Raw genomic sequence first — 20,149 nt, forward strand, 5'->3', positions numbered from 1 at the left:
CTCAAATGTCAACAAACTCCAACCCCTCAATTTGCAGTTATTGTGAGTTTAGCCGCAACGCTCATCACACACATATACATAAAAAAACAAGGTAATTTTCTCTAATTGTTGGACACGCACTGCTAAATGATGGCTTGAGATGCTAAAAAAGGTTGCAGAGGGAAATTATTAGTTTGCTCCCATTAATGGGTGGCAACACAAAATGCATCAGGTTAAAATGAAATTCTCTTGGTAAATTGGTCACTGAAGAGGATGACGGTGGTGTTAATCCTCAGCTCATCTCAAAACACTGATTTATTACCTAAAAAACTGTGAATAAACTTGAAGAGTCTGCAGATTCCTGCACCAAGGAGAGATTTGTTTACTGGAGGAAAACACGGCTAATGAACAAACTCAGCTGCAGTCGGTGTTTTGCAACCCGCCGTGGATTAGGAGATCTTCTCCTCTTAACGCCTTTGAAGGGGCTCAAACTAACAATGGCATTATTAAACCAACATTCCTGAGCCACCCAACAGTATCAATTTTGTTTTTATTGCAAGGATTCACACTTATTCCCAAAATAAATCATTAATGAGTAAAACAATTATTGGTGAACATCATCCAGCTCCACTAGATCACTTAAAATCTTGAAACTTATCACCCGGATGCTGCTTCATTGCAGCCACTCACCAGAGACGTGAATAAAACTTGTTTCTTATTATTATCTCCTGATCAGCACATGCCAGTGGCCAGAATGTTTTTGGCTGATCTCAGTATCTGTTCACACCAAGCACAGGCTGAATGCTGGTGGCGCGGGTTCTGTGGTCTTATTTTATCAGGAATGTTCTTCAATTAGACCTTTCAGTTGTTCTCAGCAGGGCGCCTTTATTTATGCACTTTTAGTTCACCTGTCATGACTTCAATGGTTCGATCTTGCCTTCCCACTTTGTGAGTGCCTGCTTTTCATTAGTTCACAGGTTGACTGTGTGTAGCACTTGAGAACCTGAGCTCACTTATAATTCACTGTGATTACTTTGCTTTCAGGTTCCTTCCATTGTTAAGATCTCCTTTTGGGTTTCTGCCTCCGCTTGCTTCATACCGGCTCTTGGTCACGAGCTCCTGTTATGCCTTTCTTTCATTCTTGGCCTGTTATAAACGCTGACTTTTTTCAGAGCAGCTGCCTGTATCGCTCTGCTGGAGCCTTTCGTTGTATTTCCTACCTGGATTCTTGACAGCTGTGATTTACCAGAACAAAATATGATATCTATAGCCTCTGTAATTGATGCAGAAAGGCTCCGAGCACACATGACCACAGAGGAACACACTGGTCTCCAGTTGGATGTCTTCAAGTGGGCTAAGTACAGGATACAAGTGGCTGTATGGAACTTTCAGTACCTGTTGACGGTACTAAATAGCACAACGTAAACATTATTATTCTGTGCATGGTCAGTACATGAGCGCACAAGTATTAGCGAGGAGGATGGCTGAGACGCACCGCAAGAGGAGGTTTGACAAATGTTTGCTCTTGAATTTGACTTTGAGGACGGCTGTTTTGATGAGGAGGAGGTTGAGAGACAGACTACACAATGAAAAGTAAAATGTGGGCGTGCAGACGCTTTCACAGGCTTATGCCTGTGAGCGCGCTCACACACACGTACACACACACACGGTCAAACTCACTGGAACGGATCGTCCAAAACCTTCGAATAGAAAATGATCACATCCAAAAAATTGACAATATATAAGATAGCGCTTCGCATCTCAGAGGCGAGAGACAAAATTCACAAAAGCTTCATAATAACGTAAGGCCTTGGTGAGCTGACATTTACCCTGCGTCCCTCACACACACACGTACAGACGCGCACAGACACACACGAGGGCCCATATGCATGACAAAAGCCTCACACAGACAGTGACAGCAGAGGGACGGAGAGTGAAAGCTGAGAAGGAGGTGAAAGGCCATATCCTGAACCAACTGTCTTTAATGGATGGCAAAGGGCGCAGTGTGTGCCTGTGTGTGTGCACGCGCACGTGTGTGTGTGTGTCCGCCCATGAGTCAGAACACATAAAAGAACTTCTGAGTGACATATAAGGAAGGACTGTGTCGCTGCAGATAGTGAGTTGGGCGCACTTCAAGCGGGAGACGGAAAAAGCGAGATAGATATTCCAGTGATGCTCAGATCAAAACTGGCAGGAAAGGAAGATAGATAAGCGGGCCGCTGGTTTCACCGGCAGATTGATTGACAAACAGACAGCCTGACAGAGAGAAACAGATATATATGTTGGTGTCTACACAAATAAACTCTCAGGAATTTGGATAAGTCGTCTTGGGCTGGGTGGAAGCGGCAGAATGGATGGCTCTCTCTGAACCGTTTGAGCTGCGGCGGATATCCACGAGCATCAACTCTGCTTATGCGCCTTTATGTTTAAACAAAGAACTAAAAATAACCACAAAATACAGAAAACTATTATGGAAAAGTTACTGAATAGATATCGAGCCGCATGCACACAAAGAGACGCGAGCGAAGAGATAACTATTCAAGAAAAGTATGAGCCTTAAAGTATCAAGATGAATTTGTCAGAAAAAAGAAAAAAAAAACAGCATTCTTCTTTTAATCACAGTGAAGAATGCATCTACTTTAGAAAATCCTTACAAGCCCGAACTGATAACAAAAGAAGGGAGCTTTTAAGCTGTCGGGAGGTTTTCACCAGGCTAAAAGCTTTGCTGTCTATTGAGAAGTCATGTTATTGTTGCACAAAGCTGAAAAATTACTCCACCTAAAATGTTGGGCATCTTTCCTCGCAGTTTTATCTCGCCATGAACAGCCAGTTTACGTTGCTTGTTAGCTGAAATAAGAACGGCCTCCTCTGTGGTGCGTCTGGTAAGTGTGCTGGTGTGCTGCAGCAGTCCTTCCATGCCGGACAGAAGCAGCCGCTCCTCAGAACGCATCAATCTGTTTTCAAAGAGGTTATTTTCTTTTTTTCTAAACGTGATTTCAAACATAGTAAAGACTGGTTTACCATGTTCTGCACTTTTTTCCAACCAGGATGAAGCAAATTGTTTTTAAACTATGTTCCCCATTGCAAAAATTACACGTTTCAAAAACATTTCGCCTTAGTCATGTAAATCACACTACAGATGAGTTCAGCCAACATCATGTTTCCTGATGAAATACAACCCTGTGCTCCTCTCGTGTATGTCCACCCATTTCTCCTGCCATTGTTCCACTAGGGAAAAGCTTTTAACATAGGAGGAGAGTCTCTTTCTTGGTTTTCTATCCCTCGTTTGCTTCTTCATCTCGTGCTGCTGTCACAGGAACCAGCAGTCTCACCTGCTTTTACACTGTCAGTGTAACGTCACCCAATTCCGATTTTTTGCCTTCATGTGGCACGGATCAGATCAGCTTCGGATGTAACCAGGCTGATCAGATTTTACGAACACTGCATCTGTAATGTTAAATCTGTGACTATCTAGCTTATTTTAAACAGACCTTCTCAGTCTTTGTGGAGTGAGGAAGTAATTGCAGCATTCACGTAAGGTGCAGTTATGACCCATTTCGTCCTCTGCCTAAAAATTCTGGTGATGTTTGGTGATATTAGCATCAAACACAAGTTTGGTTTCACAGGTTCAGAAGGAGGCTGACGAAAACACAACAAGAACACACGCGGGACGTTTATGACGTCGCAGTCAAGTGGAATCCTGAGAATCAGATCTATCACTTAATAAAATATCTGTTTTTTGTACCAGAAGAGTCTCTAAAATTGGCTTCAAGATCACAGAAATTTGTAAGGTTTTGCAAAAATATACACGTTTTCATCTAGGGATGTGCGAGTACCCGATATTGGCCTTATTTCAAAGTATCGGGTACTCGTTAAGGCTACCGATGCCAGCCGCCGATACTCACGGCAAGAAAACCCCACACGTAGTAAGCCCTCCTCACCAGCAGTTGGCGGTAGTGCAACCAAATGGGATGCAAGCTGCCGACAAACATGAAAGAGGAAGAAGCTCCTCTCTGGGAGTCGCTGACAGGCGCAGGGCTACACTGCAGCGGGCTGACTTCTCCATGAGTCTCATCCAGAGCAGAGACAACAGGATGAATCCAGAACGGCTGCTCGTCTCACCAAAACTTCGCCGGTGTGGAAATTCTTTTATATAAGTGAAAACGAGCCGAGCTTTGCAGAATGCAAACTCTGCAATGCTAAAATTGCTAAAGGAGGTGCGCGATGTTGTTCATTTACCACTAGTAATTTGTTGAAACACCTCAGGGCGAAGCTTGTGGACGAGAGTCTGACGCTGTTGTGCTGGAAAAAAAGAAAACTCCGGCAGCAACTCAACGGCAAACTCTGCAGAAGACCGAGAAACTGAAGAGCAGAAATCCGAGAGCAGCACAAATAACACGAGCAACTCTTTAAACTCAGGGGTTGTTCTATCTTTGACTTTAGTTCATAAAAAAAATCATTAAATTTAGTACATTTAAAAACCTTAGTTTATGTAAAGTGTAAAACTCAGAGAAAACTGTTATCTTGCACTTAATTTCATTTAAATAAGTGTAAACTCGGTGTTTGTTTTTATTTTTCAGACTATTATTTTGGACTTAAACATGTGGCTGGGCTGCCTTCTTATTAGAAATAAAATTCATTTTCAAAAATAATCTGTCATTGCAATTTTTTAAATTTTATGTATATAAAGTATCGGTATGCAAGTATCGGTATCGGTGAGTACTGAAGATGAAGTACTCATACTCGGTATCGGTCTGAAAAAAAGTGGTATAGCACATCCCTATTTTCATCACATACACTCTGCACAATAAAAAAAAAAAAAAATTAAAGTTCAAATCTAAAGGTTATTGTGCCACTATTTTATCAGTTCAGCTTACTGAAGATGATATTGGGCTGCATGTGTCCCCTGAACTGGAACGTGTAGTGATCGACAATGCAGTGTGTACGTCTGTGTGTGAGAAGAGGTGACATTGAATAATCATGTAAAACGCATTTAACGAAGATCCATTTACTATTCACAAGATTCAATCACAATAATTTAGCATTAATTTACTTAATGCAAACCTGATGAACCTCTCTGACGCACTACCTAATGTGAAGTTTTTAGTAAAAACTGCTTTAATACCAGCAGCTCTGACCAAAGGGACAGGAGGGAAATGAATGTCTCATAAGTACAAAGAGCAAGAAAATGTAAAGATGAGCAGATAAAACACAAGATGGCTGAATAAGAGAAAAAAAAGGTAATAAAAAAATACATATACCAGCAATATTATATGGAGCTATTTTAATGCCAAACTTAAACATGGGACGTTTCACGTTTACGTCTCTGAACATTTTTATGTCTTTTTAACTTTGAGATTGGGATTGAGCTCTTTAGAAGTCTTAAAGGTCGACCAGAAAAACTGGCCCCTTCAAAGGAGAAGCCCAGGCCAGTCTTTAAAAGAAGGATTTCTCCTCAGTTAGATTATCCCCATAAAGAAAGGTTAGACTGAAAAGATGTCAGTGATAAAGCGTCTCCGTTCAGGAGACACTGCGTGAGTTTCTGTCAGGAAACAGCTTTGTGTGATTAAAACTATTTCCGGTTAAAAGATTGGTTGGTTTTTCAGTATGTGGACGGTAACTGCAGGGCTTCAAAATATGTCTTTTCGCAAATAGAGAAAAAAATAAATAAATAAAAGTGGAGTTTATGTAATCCAAGTAATGCCACTTCTGCGTATAAGATGGCAGCAGTGAGACCTCAGTTGTCACAAGAAGAAGAAGCAGCCGTTCAGAAAAATCAGGCATGATACGCCGTGCGAGTGGCATCTCCACAAGATGGCGCCGCGTAGCACGTCATTCCCAATCCACAGCAGTGTGAATGAGGAGCAGCTGTGTCGTTCTTTTCTTTTATGAAGACTCCTGGTAATTCTCTTCTATTACTGACCAACAGGACCTGCTGTTTCAGGAGTCTGTTACTGATGCAGGAGCTCAATCAGTCTGTTGAAAAATGTTTGGAAAACTGGAAATGTATTTGTTTGGACATTACATGGTCAGATTATTACTAAACGATGTTCCATTCAGGTCAAAATGTCCTTCCAGCCTATTTTTGGAGCCTGCAGAATGTTTGTGGTTAAGTGGAGATTATTCTGGACAGGATTTGAGATCGTTCTGGATTGTGGTAACAACAGTAAACACGCATTTACATAAAGCAAGCATATTTATCCACTCCCATGTTGCTGACAGTATTAAGAGCTTGAAATTTTTCACTTTAATGTACATTTACAGTTGATAAAAAATGTGCGATCAATCAAGAGTTAACTATGGACAATCATGCGAAAAACCGCGATTAAATCTTTTAATCGATTGACAGCGCTTCCCAAAACACAACAAAGGTTTTCTGTTTTCACTTGGAAAACGGAAAACGGGGACTCGGTTACTATCTTATCAGTATCCTATTCCCATCTCTCAGCCTGCTCTGCTGTTTCATCCTCACTACCTGCAGCCCTCCCAGCCATAGAGAAACAGTCACTGTGCTTCGCTTCTCATTCTCTGCCTCTCATTCACACTGCTAGTGTCAAATATCAAGCCGTATTGAACCTGGTTTTAGCAAATGTCTCACAGAAGAAAAACAACATCCCTTCAATTCTTCTTTAAAACACAAACACTTCCGATCTGAATTCATATAACATGTGCTTATAAAAATGGACCCGTGAACAAACATATGCACTGTTTTCCCCAAAGAGCACCATTCAACTGGCAAATGGATCTTTTGAACCAGTTTAAAAAGACTGATTGCTTTTATTGTAAGCCCTTGCCTTGCTTTTATCAAGCGTTTAAACTGTCGAAATCACCAATTGCTGTTTTGTGCCTTTTATCTACTTTGGAGCCGTATCAGTGCATTTTGTCATGATAATAATGTGCAAATTGCTCCATTCATTATTGTTTTTGATGGAGAAATTGGGTAGAATAGGCACTTTGTAGATAAGCGTAGGGTCTACACACTATTTGTGAAAGCATCAGCACGAGGCAGAATAGATTTCAAAGTGCGGAATGCCAAAACTGATTTTAATACACTAATAATTGTGTAATCTTTCCATCAGAAAGTTTCATAACATGGGACACGCCTCATGATTTATAAATCCATTCAAGAAGCGTGTCTGATAGATCTAACTTTCTATTTGAAGTGTCAGAGCAGCCAACATGAAGATTATAATTCTCTTGACTTGCTGAATCTGGACTGAAATAAGTCTTTGTCCTCCCATCAGCCTCACTGTCAAGTCCCGACCAGGTCTCCTTCAGTCTCTGCTGGACTTCCATCAGATCTCTGATCCCATTGAAATCCTTCCTGCAAACCCACCTGTTCAGTTTTGCCAGCTTGCTGTGATTACTGCTTCTATTTTTTGGGCAGAATTCTTGTTTTCAATCTTGGTTTTTTTCTTGCTTTAATTGGTCTTGTACAGCGTCTGCAGCAGTTCTGAACAACGCCTTTAAATAAACCGCACTGCTATAGTTAAAATAAATACATCTGGATCATAAGCAGTGCAGAGGTTTTCGCTCTTCATTTGGAGCAGAAATATACATTAATACAAATATATAATATAAACAACATGTGATGATGTCGAATCTTGTAATCAGAATATGATCTTTGATGAACACAAACACGTCAGTATATGTTTCTCTCTTCCGTCACAGTGCAGCGACCTCTGAGATTTGCTGACTTTATTTTGGATTATTTCATCACTTTGTGCAAGATGCGAAAAAATGTCAGCATTCTGTTTTCTTTAAATCGATTAATTGTGCTTTAATGGTTTTTTTCCATATATGACATTCAGTCATTTTGAATGAAGCATGTAGTGCATGGAAACTAAAAACTGATATCTGCTGCAGTTCATTTATTTTCCTACAATATGTATAATGAACATTGATATTACAATAATGATGCAGTTGTTGCATAGTCCTAGTGAAAACATATTATATGTATCATTTCACACATATTTGATGATGGGCAGCAGTAGCATCACCTCACCCGCCCTACACTCATATTAAAACAGATTCCACATCCTAAAGGGACTAATGCTGATAACAAAGGATGATCCCTTCTCCTACCTTCTTTGCTTGCTGAACACACGTCATGTACTGCTTGGCCAGGCTGGAGCAGTGCAGAGTCTGCTGTGGATTTCCTCGGTAGCATTCCAGCACCTTGGCCTGCAGCTCAGCGCACAGGACTGCACTCTGCCGGGGCCTAGAAACCCAGTGTGGAGAGAGGGGAAACAGAGAAGGTCTTCAGTTACTGTATTTTAGCACATATCTCTGCTACAATTACCAGGTCGTCTTGTTTTCGCCAGCGTATTGATTTTAAATTTTGAAGAAGGTCTTCTTTTGATATGTGTTGCACTCACTGCTATTCATTTGTAGCAACATGTCAATTAATATTTTGTTCGTCAACCAAAATTTATCCGGGATAAAAGTATAATTTTTACAATTTTAACTTTTACAATAGTAAAAAAAAAAAAAAATCATGTCTTTATATTATCCTTAAAATTGTCTTCATAATGTAGTTTGACAAATCATCGCTAGTTTCGCTAGTAGCAGTTAGCAATCACTCTGGGGGGCTTGCACACTCTCCTTTGCATAGGTGGGGTTTTTCTTTCCACAGTCCAAGAAACATGGCTATAATATAAATTTGCGATCCAAAAATTGAGTATCGGCGCAAGTGTTTGTAGTTCTCAGCATCTCTGATGCCTTGTGATAAAACATGCCAAGGTGTGCATTTCACCCACAATTCCACTTCCTTCTCCAAGCGCCCCTAAGCTGGATGAAGCCGTATAGAAGATGGATCAATGTGTCTCAGTATATCTTCTTGTGAAAATGTAGGGCTACATCCCACTTCATACACTGCATTAGCTGGATTTCAGATCCAGGCATCACCTCTTCCCACATGTTATACTGCACTGACTTCACTATAATAACTGTACATCTCTTACAATGTATTTATAGCCTCTCAGGACAACGTCGATGCTGCCTTATCAGATGACTACTGGGTAGAATGGACATCCAGAAAATTCGTAACAAAATACTTAACTGCTATGAAGTTACTTTTCAGACAAAGAACAATAAAGTTGGAAATATAATGACAACAAAACACATTTCAGGTAATTGACTAGTTTGAGCTCCAGTAAATACTGTTGAAACTGCAGGTTCACAACAGGAAAAAACAAAAAACAAAATTTGAGACGAGTTCATGTTTTTAATTGAAGATCACTACCACAGTTGATAAACGCAATAGTGTCAAATGAAATTCCCTTTAAGTGCGGCTTTGTTTCCCAACGCGACAATCATAGCAGCAAAAACAACGTCTGGCTTGTGTCAAGTATTACGGCGAGCAGGAAAAATAGATTATATGTATTAAAAAAAGAGAGAGGCTGTTTGTGGTTTGTTTTAGTTGCAGCTGAAGAAGCTTCAATAGTTTCAAAGGCTTGGAGGTGCAGCCTGTGGAGACAGATGAATTATGCATCAACAAAGCAGCTTAGGAGTCAAAGTCAAACTTTCTCTTTTCTATTTTTTATCGGCCCGGCACATACAGTACATGTGTGTCGACAGACGCACAATCACATCCACACATGCACAAACACACACGCAGGTAAGCGAATGCTAATCCTACACGAGTGTAATCCTTGAGTGCTCTGTTGCTTGCAGTAATTTACCTGCACTTGTGAGAGAACTTGCAACTGGTATTACTGGGATACGGCCGTGTTCAGACATCCGGGAGGTATACGCACCTTAAACGATCTGCTACTGGCATTCGCCTAGTGCCACACACAACACACACATATATATATATATATATATATATATATATATATATATATATTGATTGCTAATATTTTTTACTTCCACATTTCATGCTCTGTTTGCTTTAACCTTAGATTGAATAAATACTTCAAGTTTTTAGAGATATATTCCATGATAAATAAATTCATGAGGTAAAAAGAAACTGAAAAAATGATACAGAGAATAGTGTAGGGAAAAAAGATGTACCTCTGCAAATTTAAACAAAACCTCTGGATGATTTAACGTAAAGTATAAAATTTAGCAAAAAAACATGCTGTGTTACTTTCCTGCCATCAAAGCTTCTCATAGTGAACTTCACAATCTTATCTTGTGGGGTTCTTCAGGTTGTGTAAAAAAGGGGAGGAGGCGGAGAGAGGAGGGAGAATAAGTGTTCGGTTTGATAAGGAAGAACATGTCTCATCATGTCAAATGAAGATTTGACATGATGAGACATGTCTTTCATTTTGGGGAAGCCGGACGTTTGACATTCACGTACGCAATCATGCATGTGCACATAAAGCAGACGTCAAGATGCATGCATGCACACACACACACACACAAACACACACACACAGATCTGCCCTCACGCCATTCCAGAAAGCAATTACAGAATCATGCATCCTTCACATATGAATGAGCTCGGTAGTTCCTGCTGCCACTGACAAATACAGGGTGTAAGTGTGTGTGTGTGTGTGTGTGTGTGTGTGTGTGTGTGTGTGTGTGTGTGTGTGTGCACGAGAGAGAGAAATCTATGCTTAGTAAATGTGTGTGCCTGAGATAAACCAAACACACCAAGAGGACTGAGAGATATTACCCTGTAACGGTATGTGAATTGTATAGTGTGTGTGTGCGCGCACGTGTGCGTGTGTGTGTGTGCAGTGGAGGGTGGAGCGACAGGATTAAATAAATCACTGGCGGAGAGAATATTCATGAAAAGAAGTGAATGCAACCTGAGAGAGAAAGAGAAAGAGAGAGAATGTGACAGTGATGTATTAAATGACAAATAACCCTTGCAGCTTGCATGGACAAACAGTAGCCCATGGCAACCATCGCAGTCCGCGTTTAACTCGGCCACGTCGTGTGGTGCATCGTCACTCGGAGCTCAGGAGGCAGTTGACTGTTCGCCAAACATTTGCATAATGTTTGGCCATCAGTCACTCAGTTAGGACACTGATAAGGTGCTATCAGGCACTATATAACTCACTACTTGATGCTAATAGGAGTGGACAAACAGTTCTGAATAGCAAGCTGGATACACTCACTGGCGCGTTGGCTCGGGTTATTATTAAAATACTTAATAGTCTTAAGATACAGGCTATAGGATTTACGGCTGAATGAGTCTGGGGCAAATTAAAAGGGACACTGTGCTCACGAGAGAATGAAAAGAAAGAAACCTTTTGAGGATTTGCGTTGTTGCGCAGATAATAAAGGTAGTGTTAGTGCTTTAAAATCAGATGTGAAGCATTTAAATCAGGTTTAAAATTTTATGACTGGTAGAAATTCGACTTGCGCGCCTCGAAAGCTAATGGCATTCTGAATTACTCCCAAAGGATGGGAGATAAGAGCAACAATAGCCTCAAGGTATTAATCCAAACTCAAGAGAAAAAAAAAAATCATTCTTTTTTTTTTTTTTTTTTGCTCAACAAGAGAAACTTTCTGATAGCAGGAGTGTTTTAATAATGGAATCTGAAGCAGAAAATTGCCTCTGCTAATCTGCACCAACTGCCTCGTTTGACTGAAATTAAAGGTGAGCTCTTATTAGAAAAACATTAGCCGCCCCAGCTAGTTTGATAGCTAACTTTCGGGAAGCAAAACAACACTCCAATTGCTTTCTGCCTGTGACGTTTTGCATAAATATGTGCAGAGTTGAGGGAGAGAGATTAGGCTCAAATGGTTACAGCTTCTCATTATTTTTTTGTCTCACCTTGGCAGTGTGTGGTTTTTATGAAGAGAGCGGGAGTTCTGCGCTGCTGCATAGCATGACATTGGGGAATAAAGCAATAAGAAGAAATAGAAAAGATCGTAAGGGCGTAGCATTTTATTATTCTCTATGTCTAAGATGGCGTTGTTTGTGTGTGCGTGCGCGCACGAGCCTCGTGCACGATAGTTATTAATGTATGATGACAAGGATTTGGGCTTCTTTAAAGTAGCAGCCACGGCATTGTACTTTTGGGTTTTAATATTACGCTGAGTGGTGAGGAAGAGAAGAGAGGATCAAAGATGTCATGGCTGGGAAGAGATCAAAAGGAATGACGGGCCATGCATCTTGCATTGTTGGAGGCTTTGTAAAGCTTTTATGAAAGTGTCATAATGAAACATTCACGTTATATTTCAGCTGGCAGAAAAGTTACTTTGTGCTCTCACCGAAAAAATGAACCCTAGATTGAGCTTTTTTTAATTTAATAGGGATGATCCTGGCAACTGATTTCTCCCCCAAAAAATTAATGAGGGTTAGTATAAAAATAGAAAAGGCTCAAAAACTTTTTCCAAATTATCTCCAAAACATATTTTGGTCTCCTGATTTGATTATGATTATCTTGTCAAGGATTCAATTTGATTCCACAATCCATAGCTATGTGCCACAGCCTCAGTTTTTCTCATAATTGCTCAAGGCTAACTTTTGCCATTCATGAAAACAAGCTGAACTCTCCTTTTAATTTAGAAAATGATAAACTTCATAAAAATGACTTTATTCTGAACACAGCAGACAAGAAATGCGTTCAGAACAGTAAATACTTAAATGGCACCAATACAGTACAGTGTACTTCAAAAGTTAAAATATTTGGTAACACTTTACTTAAAGCAACACTAAGGAACTTTTAGTTTTCATTGATTTTGGCGGCGCCAGTGGACAAAAGCGGTAGTGTTTTGCCTGAAGGAATACTACAGTTCCCATGAGGACTAGCGCGTGGCGTAGTAAAATGCTGCTCCCGGTGGCATGCTGTCGGACTGAACTCTCCTACATTTGTTTCCAGTGGCTGTGTGAAGGACGGATAACGACGAGGTAATGAATCTAATGGTGGCTGAACAATGTTATATCGTGATGTGACACATGCCGTAAAGCAGTCCGCACATTTGGAGTTTTTTAGTGTGCAGGGTTCCTACCACCCTCCTCACAGTTGCTTAGTCCAAGTGAAAGTTTAGTTTAGTTTAGTTTATTAAGATCCCCATTAGCCACTGAAATCTCAGTAGCTATCTTCCTGGGGTCTTTCCAAATTCATTACATAAATTTTATTATAATATAGGCACACACACACGCACACACACACACACACACACACACACACACACACACTGAATATGAAAGCCCAATGTCAATCCTGATCCCATTATTTTCAACTCTATGGAAACACAATATAAAACATAAAACGTCAAATACAAAATATAATACAGCTCATTTTAAATATGTAATGTAAATACATACATGTAGCGCTAAGTAAAATACATACAATAACAAAATTCATCAAATCATTGTGTAAATAGGAAAAGTTTCAACTTTTTCTGAAATAATATTTTGCTTGTTTCCGACAATAAGAAAAGAGGTAATGCATTCCATACATGAAAGCAATACTGACGCCCTCAAGCCGTGACAGAGGGGTCATTCAACTAGTTGTAAGTCGATGTATCATCACAAAAGATATTAAAATGTTTTATTAAGGTTGAAAAGTTCCTTAGTGTCACTTTAAAGCACGCGCTATAACACATTATAAGTAGCTATAAACACTCATAAATGATCAAAATGCTTTATAACCCACTATACAGCATAGGGTTAGGGTTAGGTCCTGACATTGTGATCATTTATGAGAGTTTATAACCATAGCTACACGTGCTATAAAGGTATATTAATGCTTTATAAATGGACTTATAAGCTAACCTGTACTTTTGAATGGAAGTTGGCTTACTAATTTTTCTTGAAGACTTGTAAAGCATTTATGTTGACTCTGTTTCTTTAGACTGAAGAAGAATTCATGGTGGCGACTCGCGTCCTTCCAAAGGAGTGGTGTGGATCGTTCGAGCTGCCAGGCTGCTTCCATCACCTGGTTCATGTAAGTCTGCTCTGCTGTGCTGTTTGAGTCAATCAGTGTTTTTAATCTTCTTCAGTTCCTCGGTTGGTCACTTTATCATACCGGCCCAGTCAAATCAATTGCTGCTCAACAATGCCAAATTTACCCAGTTAGTGCTCTGAACCGTTCATGATAGCTGTTTTAAGGGCTCAGTGAGAGTTTCTATTCTATTACATATCTTTAACTCCTAAAATAATCAGTTTTGCTTACTAAAACCATTTTTACCTGGTTTACAGAAATAACCAATCATATCATGAGTCAAGATATAGGACTGTAAATTACTTTCCCCACGCTTTCAACAATTTGAAAAATCAGAGTCCTGTAAAAAGAATGAAATCCAGTGATCGGACTGTTTCTAAATCCAGCTGGGTCCACATGAAGATGTTTTCGAGCTGGCGGACAAGGTAGCTTTTTTGGACCTCTTGAGAGGGATGCTCCATGTGGAAGGTGATCGCAGAATCGGTCCATGTGAGGCTCTGGAGCATCCGTTCATCTCAATGTCACACCTGATCCAGGAGAGCAGCTTCAGACAGTAGTAAGTGGCTGTTTGTGTGCTCAAATATGAAAACTGTTGTGTTGTTTCTGAGAGAATCACTAAATCTTGTTCTTCATGCAGCTTGACGAAGTCCCGCGCCTTAATGGACGTTTGTCCAGCGGAGGATTTAATGGAGGGAGAGGCGACATCTCTGGCTCCAGAAGTGTGTCCAGCTTCAAAGGTGTGTCCGTCTTCCAGAGGGTCTGCAGCCCCTGAAAGTTCTGTGGTCTCGGAAAGTTTTGCCGCCAAGCCTGGGCGGGTCATAACAGTGACGAAGAGGATCCGCACAGCTTTCAGGAGGATCAGGACCGCCTTGTGCTTCTGCCTTCATCCTCAAGTTGAGGACTGATAACTCCATGTTTCTTTTACTGTTTTCATTCGTTTGTACATTCATGAAATTAAAAAAAAAGTACACTCTCCAAATTCCAGTTTGAACTATAATTTCGAGGGTGATATTTTGATATCCTTTAAAGGAAATCTGAACCACTTACAGTCAATGAGCCACAGTTCCATTTAAAGCAGGAGCTCCTGTAAAATCACATTTTATGGTCCCAAGTGACACTTAAATGTTCAAGTTAAAGCAGTTATAATGACGGAAACGGGAGAATGGAGGAAAAGAGTGTGTGAAGGTTTGAGGTTAGGTTCATTGAGCTTGTGGGGTCTAAACTTAGATTTTTTTTGTTTTTCTTTGCGCAAAAGTCAAAAGAAGAAAAACCTACTCACTTGGTTGTGATTGAAATATTCAAATAATCCTCATTGAGTTCATTAAGAATTACGGATTAGCCTTGGTTGATTCACTGTCAGCCATAAATCATTAAGCTTTATTAGATTATAAAATCTTTCCCCTGCACGAGATGAACAAAACAAAACCCAACAACTCACACAGGTATGTTTGTTTTTCACCCCAGTGCAGCTCTCCGGAGCTTCACTGAGGCTAAAGGAGACATGTACGTCAAAATTTGTACAAACAAGTCAACCAAAAGGAGCATTACAGAGGAGAATATTTGAGAAAAGCTGAGAGGAGGATATCCTGCGAGCTTAGTAAAACAATGCATCCAATAACTTTGTGGGATCAGGTGTTCATGTCAGCCTGAGGAAATGTCTTCAGTCCACAGCTAAAAGTGCTCTGAAGTGACCCACGCTGAAGGGGGAAATTTAGACTTTTACACTGGAAAAAACAGAATGAATTATTTCATTACAACTGGGAAACAACTGTTTCTTCCTCTGTACGTGAAAAAAGTCTATACCAAATAAGTTTTTCCTGCTTTTAATAGTGAATGAAGAGCCTTATCCCCAGCTGATGAGCACCCAGTGATGTCTGATAAATATATCTTTACAGATTCTTATTTCATTACATCAAAATGGAGATATTTAAGCGTCCATTTTTAAGATGCATTTCACTGGTGTAATAATTAGCAGTGTTAATAACAGAGTCCACAGAAACAAGAATAATGAAGAATATGGTTAATTAAAAAAGAAAATACTTTTTACTCCTTACTCATACCACAAAGCTGACGTTTTTCCCTCACAAATTGGGATTTCGTGCAGCATGTCTCAGTATTGTGGCTTTACTTGATATCAGATAGAAGAAGAGATCAGTGGAATTACACACCACTCACGGAAGCACATGCTGAAAGTTCATCACAGTGATGATAAAAAGACAATGAAAAACTCCCAAAAAAATGGAGTAAAGGAGTAAAAATGGGTTTGAGACAAGTGAAGCAGTTTGTCTAATGTGCAGAGGTAAGTCCTGAAATTTCCAGCATTGTTTTCAAACTACTGTTGAAACAATAAAGGACGTTCAGTCTCGCCAGTCCAATTCCACACTAACAAAAGGAGACACACATATAAACTCCATTCATATCTATAACTTGTTAACTGGAACAAATTAGTTTACTAAGCATGTTTTTGGACTGTGGGAGGAAAACCCGGGGAGAACATGGAAACTCTCCAACCCAGACTGGAACGGGGTGCAGTAGAGTCTACCCCAAATAGAAATAACAGTTCAAAAGAAGCAAAAGCCATGGACTGGAGACAGACAGGTCTGTCTGTATCTTCAACGCTGACAGATTAAATACTGGGTGAAGATAAGAACACAGAATAAAAATTCGCACTCTGTTAGCCCGGCTGATTGATCCCCTCCAAATTCGCTTTGGAAGACAGGGAGAGGCAGAGATGGGGTGGATAAGGACAGTGTTTCATTAAAACAGGTGACTTGTGGGAACAAGATAAGGGGCAGATGTGCATGTGTGTTTGTGTGTGACATCTCGTCACTGATAACTTTTCAATCAGGAAAACTTGCGGTTGGACGACTCACTCGAGTTGGGAATGATACCAGTCCGCTATCGTCGTCCATCGCTGGTCTTTCTATCAACGCTTTGATTAGGGTTTTGCCATTTGTCTGTTTTTCTTTAAAAAAAAAAAAAGAACTTCCTATTTTGTGACAAACAGCATCCCTCCAAATCCAAGTGTAAAAGCATATCGGAGCACATTACTTGGACAATGAAAAACACACGGTTGGCGTATTAATTTCATACAGTGCCTCTCGTAGAGGTCAACTGCTGATTGGATGAGTGAGAGTATTGCAGTTTCTTATCTGCTTTTTAATTAATTGCTATAATTTGTTGACACTTATATTGTAAATAGTTTAGAAAAGGACACAGCTGGCTGTAGCTCGTCCAGGACGCTGCAGCCAGAGCCCTCAGCGCCACAAAGAGGGTGGAAAACATCACACCTGAGCTCTAATCTCTGCACTGGCTGCCTGTCAGTCGAAGGACCCATTTAGAAATCTGACTTCTGGTCCATAAAGCTTTCAGTGGTCTCGCGTTGAAAAGCTACATCTCAGATTTACTCTTAGAATATGAAACATCCGGATTCCTGAGGTCCTCGGTAATAAGTTCACTCAGCGCTCCCAGAGTCAGAAGCAAACAAGGTGAAGCAGAACGCTGTTTCCGATGGATGATTGTGCTGTAAAGATAGCCTTGATCATCGAGGTTTTCTTCAGGCGCTTTGGATTCCTTCAACATTCCCAAGAAGATGCGTGTTTGGTTGTGAGTGAGGTTGATTTCAGATTCTTTTTGTGTTTGTCCTAAGATGGATGGGCAACCTGCCCATTGTGTACCTTCCTTTTTGCTCAATGTAAACCAAACTCACACTGGGTTTGTGGTCAAATCTCGGGAAAAAAAAAAAAAAAAAAAGTTAATTCTTGAAAACTTCCCAGGAGAGTCTTGAAAAAGATCTGAGAATGAATCAGTGAGGAGTGAGGCTGGACTAATGAGTGTTTTTAGGACAGGCTATATAACGAAACAGACGAGTAAGTCTGGTATCTAACCTCACTTGAGTGTGGGTTTGTGTGTGTATGTGAGTGTGTGTGTGTGTGTGTGTGTGTGTGTGTGTGTGTGTGTGTGTGTGTGTGTGTGTGTGTGTGTGTGTGTGTGTGTGTGTTCATGCTTTTTTTTGGCGCCTTCAAACAGTATATAGTGTGTCGGTAACTGCAGCTTTCTGTCTTTGTTTTAAATCTTTGTTGGTCCACAGTGCAGACAGGTCCTGTCTCTGGTAATGACTAGCAGTCTACTGCTTTAGAGGGCACAGAGATCCCTACAGTAAGCTCGCCGTCTGTTTCACTAATTGGACATGGTACCCACATACACACAGGAGGAGACTCATACAGAATATAGCAGATAAAACAAACTCACATGAAAGTGGGCTTTCAACTACAAACTGTCGGCAGGTACTTTATGGTGAATACTCACACAGACATCCACCTGAGGTTCACTTAGGTTCTGTCTCTGCAAACACTTTGAGGGTAACAAGGTTTTTTTTTTAAGAGGATTAATGGATTTTTAGATCTTACGGTGAGCTCCAGCGCAATGCTGCGGGTCTCTACAGCGAGGCATTTTGAGGAAATATGGGTAGTTATATACCCTAAGGCAGGTCTAATAGACAAACTTTTCAAATGCTCATATTTGTTGGACAAAGCAAGAAGGAAATGACACGAGGTAACTTTTTACCACCTGCTGCGTCTGCATATAAGAGCAACGTTTTACAAAGCACCACCTGTTCAGCGTGGAAGAAGAGACTCGCCATGCCCCGGCGGCTTCCGTCTTTTCGGCCTGCTCCTGGTATGGCTTGTTTTAGCTTTAACATTTGCATTTATACTATTTTTGGTAGGAACCGGTGTAAGTAAATGATCTGATGGGAGTGCAGTAACACTTAATAATGACTGGATTTTACTAAAAGGAAACTAAGCTGATGTGGTGTTTCATTCTCCTACAGATTTGGGTGAAAGCTGTGTGATTGTTGTGACTGAACACGTTCACCCATGTAGCCATGACAAATCAAAACATAGAATTATCCATTCATTTAAAACAGGACAGAATGAGATCCACAACGTTCCAGCTATAGCATCGCATCTGCTCTAATAAAGTGCGGTCATCTTTCCTCCTAGTACCGCAGCACGAACGCATCTTATCCCCTAAAATCTTATAACCTCATAACATTTCCTCAGCCACTGGTGAAGAAGCCCAGGTCCAGTGTGTTTGCAAATGAAATGCATTTCTCCTCTCTCTTTTATCTGGATGTGACGTCTGGATTCATAAAATTAGTCTGAAACGATTTCCTTTAATCCACAGGAATACAGCAGGACTCTGACGTTCCTCTATTTGTTCATCACTTATGATTTGCATGTCATTCATGAGCACGTGAATGAAAATGAATGAATTCAAACTGGTTTACGTGACAACAAGATCTATGTATTATTTTTGCAATTTCTAACACATTATTAGGAAACGGACGACAAAGTGCAGTCTTTGAAAAGAGAAAAAAAAAATGGGGCAAAAACTGAAATGGCCAGAGACAGAAGAGGTTTGATAATAACGAAGACAGAGACGGACAACGGACACAGGGAAACAAGAAAGAGACATTTTAGCGGCGGCATAACATGCTGGACTGTGCTGCTCCTCCCTCCCTTCAGCGGTGGGTAAATAGAATAATTACTGGCTGGTCAGTGTAGTGTGAAATGACAGCGTGACCACGGCACAATGAAACACTGGCCAAATGCTGACAGAACATGACGAGCACAAAGTGCCTGAACACAAAGTGTCCATGTATGTGTGGCAGAGATAGAAAGGGCAAATGGGAGTGAAAGTTTGTGAGAGAGAAAAAAAAATACTAATAATAATAATAATGGCAACACATTGTGGCAAGGCTAAATGCAATTCCTTCGACCAACTTGTGACAAAGTGATCTTCTAACCTTTCCATGCAGCTATGCACAATAGAAAAATCCCTGTTAATGCAATCATTTGGAGAAAAGTGTTGGACTTGAATTGTGTGCTGCTGAATTCAGCGGGCCAGGTGCGTGAAGATGGCAGTGTTACGGCCGAGGTCAATGCTCATCATAAAGTACAAAAGGGGCGAAAAGCCCAAGCACCTACTTTTCCATTTTGCCGTTTCTCAGAATGCAGCTACACTAAAGCACCGACTCCATAAAAACACATATATACTTTTGCAACTTGTGCTCCACGTGTTTTACAGTTTCACCAGGAAAGACACTCGAAATCATTGGAATGATGATATAATGAGATAGAAGCCCTTGGCCTGATTTGAAGATGATTCAATTTAATATTGAATCAATATTAAATTATTGTTATTCTGCAGAGCGTCTTGTATGGTAATCAGGATCTGGGTCACAGTGGATCCCTTGAGCCTGAAAAACATTTAAAAGCTCCAGCAGCAGGAGGAAAAAAAAAAAAAAAGGTAGC

At 40.4% G+C, this 20,149-nt stretch overlaps 1 protein-coding gene across 2 annotated transcripts in view; it reads right to left on the minus strand.

Annotated features, from left to right (window-relative positions):
- chchd6b (coiled-coil-helix-coiled-coil-helix domain containing 6b) overlaps positions 1-20,149 on the minus strand; it is an 80,163-nt gene that overhangs the window by 7,276 nt on the left and 52,738 nt on the right. For both annotated transcript variants that reach the window (XM_030092243.1, XM_030092244.1), the window contains one exon: positions 8,065-8,200. In XM_030092243.1, coding sequence (XP_029948103.1) covers positions 8,065-8,200 — 136 coding nt within the window. The remainder of the gene's footprint in view (positions 1-8,064; positions 8,201-20,149) is intronic.

This window comes from Salarias fasciatus, chromosome 5, assembly GCF_902148845.1.
Source record: "Salarias fasciatus chromosome 5, fSalaFa1.1, whole genome shotgun sequence".
In the NCBI taxonomy this organism is placed as follows: domain Eukaryota; kingdom Metazoa; phylum Chordata; class Actinopteri; order Blenniiformes; family Blenniidae; genus Salarias; species Salarias fasciatus.